The sequence below is a fragment of the Camellia sinensis genome, chromosome 9, assembly GCF_055761805.1.
Source record: "Camellia sinensis isolate YWXY chromosome 9, ASM5576180v1, whole genome shotgun sequence".
Lineage (NCBI taxonomy): Eukaryota > Viridiplantae > Streptophyta > Magnoliopsida > Ericales > Theaceae > Camellia > Camellia sinensis.
Genome location: NC_138969.1, coordinates 90,016,900 through 90,027,526, shown reverse-complemented (window position 1 = coordinate 90,027,526; position 10,627 = coordinate 90,016,900). Strand labels below are relative to the sequence as shown.

Below are 10,627 nucleotides of genomic sequence, written 5' to 3'. Positions count from 1 at the left end.
TTTCTTAAAATATTGGACTATTTTTCCTTGAAGTTACGAAGTACATCACTTTTCTCAAAATTAAGTACATTCAGGCCTCGTTTGGCAAGAGGTTATTTTAGCCAATTAGTTAAAAAGTTACTAAATTAGCTAAAAAGCCAACAATCCATACCAAAAAGTCAAAGATTATCTTTTCTCTCTACTTTTTGCACATCTTTTCGTAATTAGTCAAAAAGTCATCCCAAATATACAAGTTTTTTTTACCTATCTTTTTAGTCAAATAGCCAAAAAGTTACTAAATTAGCCTGTTCCCAAACGAGGCCTCAACGTAGCTGGACAGGACCTAGGGTGAACCCTCGTGCATGTTAAAGCCCAAGCCATGGGATTATCACTTTAAGGTGAACTTACCCTTCAAAATACAGTGGGTGGCAATCCCGAATGAGGATCTATTCTCATTCCATTGCCTAGTTCATCAATATCTTGTTTACATGTTTATTGCTTTTCCAATTTGTTATCATGCATTAAGCCTTCGTTTGGTTTGAGTGATTTTCTAGAGAAAAGAAATGAGTGGTTTGGAGAGAAAAGAAATGAAATGAAAAGAAATTACTTGTTTAGATTACCAAATAGGATAGAAATGGAGAGAAATAAAAAGAAATGGAGAGAAATAAAAAGAAATGGAGAGAAACATATTTCTCTCATAATCTCTATTTTCAATCTCTTTAAAAGTGGAGAGAAATGAAACTAACTAAATATTATTTTGTTGTAATACCAAAGCTACTATTTTATATATAGAACAAATAAAAATGCTAACACCTATAAAAAGTTAATTTCGTAATATAATATTATATCCTTTGATTTATTTTCTTTATATAGCTTAATCAAACAAGATAGGAGAAAAATCAATATCAATTTTTTTTTCCTTCTCTTATCTATCCTAACAAAAGAGACAGAATTCACAATATTTTCTTTTCTCTTATAACTCACCTAATCATTTATTTTTTCCTCCCGGGTAACCAAACATAGTGTAAATGATCAATAAATTTAATTAATAAACCATTTGGTCACACACCTTCCTACATTGTATCCTTGTATTCGAATTCAATCTTTGGTAACCATATTTGAACTGTACTTATCTTTGGAGCCAAATTTTTAGGTTTCTTGATATATCCCAAAATCAAGTGGTGATTCTTAAAACCTTTTTCAAAAACCAAAATAAAAAAATTTCAGTGCTCGCACTTACACTATGACACAAGTTGAAGTGTCTAAGAATAAGGGATGATGGATGAGACTTCTTTATTTACGTAAGTGTTTTCATTTTATATTGAACACAATATTCCTATCCTGAATATAAATGATATATTTGTAATTCGTGTGGGGTTACAATGTTAACGTCCCAAAATAAAAAATTTGCAATACTACCTTGCTGAGCCATTATATACAACAATCGATATCCAAATTCAAGAGCTTACCAAATAGTTTACAATGGCCCCGTTTGGTGTAGCTGTTAAAACAACTTATAGATTATAACTTAACAGATTACAGATTATAGATTATGACTTTAATCAGAAGTTATTAATCTGTTTGGTGTAACTGTTGGATTATAGATTTAAATTGCTGAGTAGTGTTTGTTAAGTAAGCTGTGAAATAGCTTTTTCAATTAATTTTTATTTTTTGTTTGTCTACATTTCTTATAAATAATAATAATAATAATTTATAATCCATTTGGGTCTTTTTCTATTTTTAAAAAAATAAAAAATAAAAAAATTTAAGAGTATAACCATAAATTAACATGTCTACAGCAGAAGCTGATAATCAGAAGCAAGGGGTGAACAGCTTCTCAGAATCAGTTTTTTTGAGTTAAAATAAGCTATTAGAATCAGAAGCTGTTTGAAATAAGTTTAACCAAATAGTCCAAAATAACTTTTTCAAAGCTAAAAGTCATAAGTTAGCTCTGAAAAGCTGAAACAAACCCTCCCAATGAATATCTAGTTGCTGCATTGTGTGGCTTGCTTGAATCCTATTGTTTCATTTCCTACTCTATGCAATGTAGGTGTTCAAATAAAACCATCCGAAAAAATTGATTTAAACTGACTGATCTGAAAGTGTCATGGGTGGTTTTGCACTTTCCAGTCAGAACCGAGACAAATTCAACAAGTCCGTTACTTGAACGGTTGAGTCATCGGGTGTTGCAGTGAAGAATCCGTCAAACCCGACCGGACTCAACAATTGCATGTTGTCCGGAGTGGCCACGTATTGATTGATTGATGACATTTTATCTTTTCAAAAATTTCAGTCTTTACAATCATACTTGAGACCACTAATTAGTACTATCAGTAATGATGTTTCAGTCACTGCAGGAAATTCAACTTTTAGCGGCGTTTAAAAAACGCCGCTATAAGTGTCAAAAACGCCGCTAATTCTTTTTGCGACGCTTAACACCAAGCGCCGAGGACGCGGCCGTCGCTATAACTTTATGACGTTTTAAAAACGTCGTTATATTAGTATAGGTGGCGTTTTTAAAAACGCCGCCAAATGTCTTACTTGATAGTACCATGACGTCATTATGATATTTAGCGACATTTTTTAAACGCCGTCATATCTTTTTTAAAAAATCTAACCGTTAATATTTAAGGTTTAAAGTGGCATTTTTTAAAAAACACCGTGATTTCTCTTTTTTTTTTTTTTTTGAAATTGTGTTAATTTATGTGATTAACTAAAAAAATACATATAATAAAACTGAATAACACTAATATGAAATAATAACTTACATTCAAATAACAAATGCATCATTAATTCACTTTCCCATTCACCAATCACCATTATCCACAAAATAGCATATCCACAAATGATATTTTAATATTACCCCCAAAAATTGTATTCACAATTCTCAACCAAAAAATTAATTACTACTTTGTATACAAAGCCACAAAATAATATTACTCTCTTCTCTCTCTCTATCTCTCACCACTCCCTCCCCCATTTAACATAAAAAATAAGAAGAAAGTGAACCAAAACACCCAACTCCCCAATCAGATCAAAGGAAAAAAAGAAAAAAGAAAAAAGAAAAAAGAAGAGAAAGAAGAATCCAAAGGAAAGCTCCCATCCATCCTTCATTGTCATTCTGAATCGCTCTCCATGCTGCTTCCCATCATCACCTTCATCATCCAGTTTCGTTAAGAAGGTAAGATAAAGTAAACATTAGCTTTTATCTGTTCACTTCACTAGATGATGAAGGTGATGACGAGGATGATAACAAGAATGTCTAATAATATGATTGGGGAAGCTTTAGGATACCTGCCCAAGAAGTATTTCATTCAACTCGCTCATTGAAGAAGTTTTTTCAATAGCATGAACCTGAAATCACATGAACCAACATTTAAAACTCCAAAAATCATTTCCATATTGAATGATGGAAAATTTATAAACAAAAAGGCTACATAATGTTGGGTAAATCTCCTTTGAGAGTAAACAAAAGGACATTTTTAATTCTACAAAAGTTGAAATGTGCACATCCATAGCCATGTACTAGTTACAATAAGAGAAAAGGAAAAGAATTCGGACCCACAAACAGATAATACAATTAAGAACTAGAAAATGCATAACCCTAATTAGCATAATTATGTGAACATTATCAAATGCCAAAACATCATAGAATATGATAATATAGTAGATAATTGATAACTAACTTCGTTCAATCATTTTAAGTCTTCAAGTGCTCTGCAAGAAATGATGCATCAAGATGGTCACAATCCTCTAATTATGATGAAATGGAGATATGTGAGTGACATCAAACCTTATCTGTGACTTCTATGTGCCCATCCATGTGTTCACGAGTATCTCTCAGAACTTCCAAGGTTTACTTTCTTGAATTTCAATAATATTAAGCATAATTAAATTCTATGCAGCCAAAATGCCCATGTAACTACAGTACATATCTGGAAATAAATTTCAATTTATTCAGAGTACATGAACTCATTAACAAATAAATCTCATATCCAACTAACCTCCACACCTCCAGGAAAGTAGAATGAAAGAAGATCCTCATACTTAAGTGGCAGCTGTTTTTCAGGAGGATAAACAAATAAGACCTGAAAATAAAAAACTGAGAGGTCATATATCATATCCAAAACATGTCCAATGATCTATAAAATTATTATGTTCAATGTTTAGCATAAAAGAATTAGCACCTGGGGTTCAAGGTTAGGTTCTACACGAGACTGATGCTGACCACTGAATGCACTTCGAAATTTACCTGAACCTTCAGACTTTCTCCCAAAGTACTGCTTCTGAAGTGCCTGAATATCATAATTAGGATGAAGTCCAACAACCACCATGCTCTCAAAAAGCCTTGATGGCTCTTTTAAAGGCCTATGATCCTGCAAATTTGAATAACACACTTAGTAAAACCAATGTTGCTATAAAACCTACCATAGAAACACAAAGGACAAAAATTTCATTTTTATTACGACCATCTGTATAAAAGGGAATGGGAACACACAAGAATTGAAGGCATTTGACGTTATGAGCAGGTTTGAACTCAAATTGCACAACTTCTTATAAGCTTTCCATTCAAAGTAAGCACTACATGGTGAAACTACAAGATATATGCAAGATGACAACAAGTACCAGAGCAAAATGAACAGCTGATTGCTAAAGAGATAAGTAACCTGGACCAAAAAGGGTTTTACTTGAGATAAATATAAATACCAGGGACTGCAATTGGACGCTTGCCCATTGACGCTTTTGGCTAGTTAGTACTTCTGGGTTATAAGTTCCACTTTTCACTCCAGGAGGCTGTGAAAAGCCTTTTAGTACACCCTGAGGCTTGAGGTTTGAATCTACTTTGATGATTATTCTTCATAGGTATGGTAGGGTAAGGTGCACCTAAGATGAGCACAGACACAGAAATCCTTCCAAGCTCAACTGATGTTTGAGGACTGCAACTTACATTGTATATTTCATCTCTCTCTCTCTCTCATCCAGTTTCGTTACTTGAGGTTTCTATTTAGAACACCCTCCACAAATTCGATTCTCTCAAGGATTCCTCGAAGATTTTCTACACAATACTTGGCCAATTAAAAATCTGAATGGCATATAACAAAAGCTAGTTTAAGGTAGATGAAGTGAATTGTGCCAGAGTACAACACCTGCATTGTTTCATTCCCTTCAACACACAAACTACATAGGAGTCTGATCTTGGGAGCTTGGAAAGATAAAATCTAAAGCTCTGTTTTTCCATCCATTGGAATCGAGGAACTGAAATTATCCTGATAATGTAACAATTTAGATACTCATTAATAGCAGGTATTGGGGAGAGAGGGGTTTGTACAGAATTCACAAGTCACAGCAATAGCAAATTGCAAATTATGCCATAGATCATACTTCTATTACATATCCACAAAATTACACATTTTAGTTGATTAAATATAAATCTAAATAATGCTAAAATCACCTGTTGCGAGTTCACCTGCCCCTACCACTTAATGGCTCTCCTTCCCACATAAGTGAGCTAGATATATAAAATTATTCCAGTCCTAAAAAATAAAATAAACCTGGCGCGGCTGCATTTGCAGTCTCAGATAAAAGAAAGAGAAGAATCAGATGTAAATGAGCTAAACTGCTCCCAAAATTATCATTGGCATCCAAGAGAATGCTATTGATCAAATTCTAACTATTACCATGTGGCGCCAACTAGTCATTCACATAAAAAATGAATATATATATATATATATATATCAAAAAAAGAATTATGAATGGGAACTATGAACTAAAATGGCATCACTTGCAACACAATTAAAATGGCTTACTGACCAGGCTGAGAGCCGTTGTGCCCAGCAGCAGCAAATACAGCTTACCCTGCAATGGTTTCAAAATTCAAGTTACATTCTCTAATTGAAATTACACAGGATGAAACCACACACCAAAACTATGATTGAGGCTTGTAGGTTCATAGATGGAATAAGGTTGATGCAATAGCATTATTAGAATTGTAATTCATGTAAGCTAATGGTATTTTTATCAGTTTAATAGCTTTGAAATACACATATTGACATTGCAAACTTCTGTTTGAAAAAAAAAGACTTCAGTTTAAGTGGACACAACACAACCATTTAAAACCGTGCTAACAAATTAAAAATGGAAAATTTACCTCAACTAGATGAACATTGGAAGCATGACTTAAGAGAACAAAAGCAAATTCCCCAATTTGTGCCAAAGACATTCCAACCTACAAATATCGAACAACTAAGGTCCCTCTGTCAACAGAGATGTCAAAGATCAAGGTGCACAAAAGAGTAGTCAAGCAAGTAACTGGTAAATCCTTACAAGTAGTGAGCTCTTGATATTGTATCGAAATCCTTTAACTACTGTTGCAACCACAAGAGTCTTTATGACAATCACCAACATAACGGCTACTAGTAAAATATCAATGTGATTCCAAAGGAAATGAACATGTATAAGCATCCCAATGTTGGCAAGGAAAAGTGCAGCAAAGAAGTTGCGAATGGGTTCAACCTGTCTCAGGTTAACCCCCACCACACCTTACCGGTCCCACTCTGCAGCCCCTCTGCTATCTGAAGAACACAGCTCTTGAGGATTTTGCACTTCAACATCAAAGTCATACCAGCATAATTGCTGAGTAAATATGTCCCTCTAAAATTCTTAATTTACCACAAAAATGAGCATGGGGAACTACTTATATAGACGTTATCCATGAACTACTCATCAGATTCAAGAGGCCTCATTGAATCAGGTGAAAGGCACACCACAAAATCCATAGTCCAGGTACAGCGAGGGAGAAAATGGGAGACAAGAAACAAATACCTGATGGAATCCATAGTCCAGGACGTTATTAGTGTTTGCGATATATCCATCAATACATGATGGAATTTATCATCGATATCCACAGGCAAAATATTGCAACTCTTAAATCTCAATATATCACTCAATATATATATGTACACATTACAATATTTCATTCCATTATTAGACTGTTCCCATTTTAAAATTAACAGTTTATTAGATCTCTTTTTGTGTATTTTCAAGTGGGTAACACCAAGAATAATAATTTTTAGTACACTTTCAGTTCATACAGACAATTAATCTCCCAATTCCACATACATCTCCAAACACGTCCTTGAAATGAAGGCATTCTGAATTATAACAGACAAGACAAGAAACAAATACCTATGGAGAAGCATAAAGACCACAAAAACACTAAACCGTCTCATCTCACCGCTGTTGACATGTCTAAAGAACCATTCAAACTAAATAAGGAATTGGGAAACCAACAAGGTCAGCCATGTGAACAATGAAAATAAGAATCCATAATAACAGATCAATATATAATAGAGTTAAGTCTAGTACCCACCATAAGTCAATAGATTCATCAACCACCCTTAGGAGAACCTTCTTTGTATAACTCGATTGTTATTGACCCTTTTGAGGTATTTAAAATCTGTTAAAACAGGAAAATAAGAATGAAAATAAAATCTGTTAAAACAGGAAAATCTGTATTTAAAACCAACAAGGTCAGCCATGTGAACAACGAAAATAAGAATCCATAATAACAGATCAATATATAATAGAGTTAAGTCTAGTACCCACCATAAGTCAATAGATTCATCAACCACCCTTTTGAGGTATTCATCAACCAACAAGGCCCAAGGTTTTAATATGCCCAAGGGTTGAGGGGCTTTCCTCTCATGGGAGAGCATGTTTCTTGTGACAGTAATAGAGTTGATTCTCTAAAGAAGAATGAGTAGTGCTGCTTGAGCAGAGTATTTAGGCCAAAATTGCAAACCGACTCCAAATGGAAATTTTCTATTAAAACACAGCACATTGACATCTTAGACTCCAAAAAAAATTAAGTCACCAAACAGCAAGTAATCTCTGATTTACCGAGGTAATACACAAGAAATCACCTTGTCATAAGCATCCTTGAAGTATCGGGCAGCATCATCAATTGCCCCACCAAATCGGGGACCAATTGTTAGCAAACCTGTTTCAGAAGCACATTTCAGTTTTCCTCACACATTATTCAGTCTGGTAACTTAAGAGGATATAATCTTATCATAACAAGTCAACAAATATTTGTAATAGGAGTATACCTGAAACAAGACTGGACACAAGATCTTTTCCTGCCCTTGCAGTTACAATGGTGTTGTGAGCGCCAGAGACACAAGGACCATGATCAGCACACAACATTACGCAAATGTGATAAGGTCGCATAAGATAGTGAGAACATAGACCTCAATATAGTAATTCAAATATCAAAAAAAAATTATAAAAAAAAAAATCAACAGAACAAAAAAAAAAAAATTAATGTGGCTTGTTATAAAAAAAAATAATAATAATAAAATAAATAAATAAATAAATAAAAAAGTGATTCAGACCTCAATGAACCTTGTGCAGTAACGGGGAAGGCTGCGTTTGAACCACAACAGGGAAATGACATCACCCACACCATAACCCTGTTCAACAATGGAAGACATTGGGATACCAGCATAGCATGGCTCTTCGCCTGCAAACAGAGATAAAAAGACAGATTTAGCAGAGTTTATTTCCAGTTTGAAGCAGAAATTCGGGACTGCTGTCCTCCCGGTATCCTAGATGGTGTGAGTTTAACAACAAAAGATTAATATTGCATTAATTCTCTATATTGTTACAACAGTTATGGCACCTAAATATATAAGAGAAAGAAAACCCTAAACCCATACATAATATATATAGCATATATCATACCTCTGTCATCAGATATGGTGGATATAATATGAGTTGGAGCTCGGACTTTTCCACTCTTAATAACAGTATTAAGATCCTCAGGGATTTGTGGAGGCTTAAACTTCCTTTGTAGGAGTAACATTGCCCCCCTCAACCTAAGCAAAATGTAAGCAAATGATTTACTAAAACTGGTGGTAGTGAGGAATGCCTACATAATGGCAGTAATGGGTATGAGATGTGCAACAGCTTACCAGCTTCTCAAATGTTTCTTTAATCACAGTTTCAAATGCTTCAAATGAAGTTGGGACAACAGCTCCAGCATCGTGAAGTGCTTGATTCTTGGCTTGTGCAGACTCCATCTCACCACCACTTTTGGCTCCCTAATTTAAGCAACATTGAGCAAAATTAGAAAATAACACCAAAAATAAAATAAAATAAATAAACAAAAATTATATCCAAGGAAATTTAGCAGTAGCTCACCGCATGACCAAATTGTACTTCTGACTTGAAGAGACGTGCACAAGTTCCACTGACCCAAGCAACCACAGGTTTACTGATTTTCCCCTGTTTCAGGGCTTCCACTAGGGAATACTCATCTCGGCCACCAAGTTCTCCAAGAACAAAAATCATTTTAATCTGAGTAAATCAGAAAATTAAGTCAGCAAAAGGATAGGGACCAAAATACAAAGAAAAGAAACAGGAAAGTAAGAAAAACCAATAACTATATGACATCTAATGATGCAGAAATTTAGAAGCTAGGTTAGAATAGCTTGGCCTAAGTAGGTGCTTTAGTACTTGAAAGTAGAACCAAACACAAAATTAGAAATTCAGATCTAGCTTCTTTGTAACCTTTAAGCTTGAGGCTGAGACCAATATATTAAAAGATTCACAAATATCTTCATCAACTGAGTGCTTATTGTGGCAGTCAAGCAACAAATAAACTTCACAAGAAAATTTTCGACTTGTACTAGTCAAATAGTTTTACAATCAGCTGATAAGGCAGCTTAGTATGGTAAAAAATCTATAATAAATTATGCCACAGAAAATTGAATAGCAATATTAGGATCCTTTTACAAAATAGCAGCAATAGGCAAGACGCAGATTTCCACTTTTGAGACCATTTAAATAATTTGTTGTTCAGGTTAAGGCATTAAGCACACATTGTGAAGTTGATCCCAATGCATTGATGCATATTATGCAGGTAACTTTCTCAATGAGCAGAAAATATAGACACACAAAGTTCAACTCTGTGACAGAACCCACCCAACACAGATGAAAACATAAAAGATGAGTGAAAAGTAAAATTGAAGTAAAAACTTAAAATTTTATGAGTGTATTTCATAGTTAACTGAAAAGTTTACACAAATATAAAGAGATTATTCCGGTTATTATATACTTTTAGAGACAAAAAGCAAAAGCCCCCCAAAAAATGGAGTGATTGAAAGATTCCATACCTTTTTTTTTGTATTTGTTATAAACTTCAGTCACTTTCTCAAAATCCAAACAAAACAATTTGAACAAACACATATAAACATGTATGTAAAACAAATAAAGAATGAGAGAGAGACCTTGACTGTAAAAGAAAATTTGTCAATCTATTCATATATATGTATGTATGTATTTTGTGTTCAATTTTAACATCTACAATGCACATTATGATCTCCAATCGATCAATAGATCTTCAATCGAAACCTACCATACTTGAATCGAATCAATAGATCTTCAATCTGATCTAAGAATGATAAAGTAGATCAAACCTAGCATACTTGAATCAAAAGATTCCGTCAGTAAGAAGATCGAGATGAGACTGATCAACACTTACTATGAAGAAAGAGCTGCGAACGCGAACGCAAACACGAACTAGAGAAGAGGCTTGAATCGATCTATGAATACTTGAATCAATCTGCAAATACGAAGGGGTTCAACT

General features: G+C 34.0%; 2 protein-coding genes across 2 annotated transcripts; both read right to left on the bottom strand.

Annotated features, from left to right (window-relative positions):
* Positions 1-2,815: 2,815 nt before the first annotated feature.
* LOC114297548 (uncharacterized) lies at positions 2,816-4,941 on the bottom strand. Its single transcript, XM_082889209.1, has 6 exons — positions 4,928-4,941; positions 4,687-4,834; positions 4,167-4,355; positions 3,984-4,067; positions 3,274-3,333; positions 2,816-3,134 (listed from the first exon to the last, which is right to left on the bottom strand). Exons 1-6 carry the CDS (start codon positions 4,939-4,941, stop codon positions 3,096-3,098), a joined length of 534 nt encoding a protein of 177 aa, XP_082745335.1. The 3' UTR covers positions 2,816-3,095.
* Positions 4,942-8,350: 3,409 nt separating this feature from the next.
* On the bottom strand, positions 8,351-9,336 carry LOC114262529 (ATP-citrate synthase beta chain protein 2). Its single transcript, XM_082888685.1, has 4 exons — positions 9,181-9,336; positions 8,952-9,080; positions 8,722-8,855; positions 8,351-8,500 (listed from the first exon to the last, which is right to left on the bottom strand). Exons 1-3 carry the CDS (start codon positions 9,328-9,330, stop codon positions 8,817-8,819), a joined length of 318 nt encoding a protein of 105 aa, XP_082744811.1. The 5' UTR covers positions 9,331-9,336; the 3' UTR covers positions 8,351-8,500; positions 8,722-8,816.
* Positions 9,337-10,627: the final 1,291 nt, after the last annotated feature.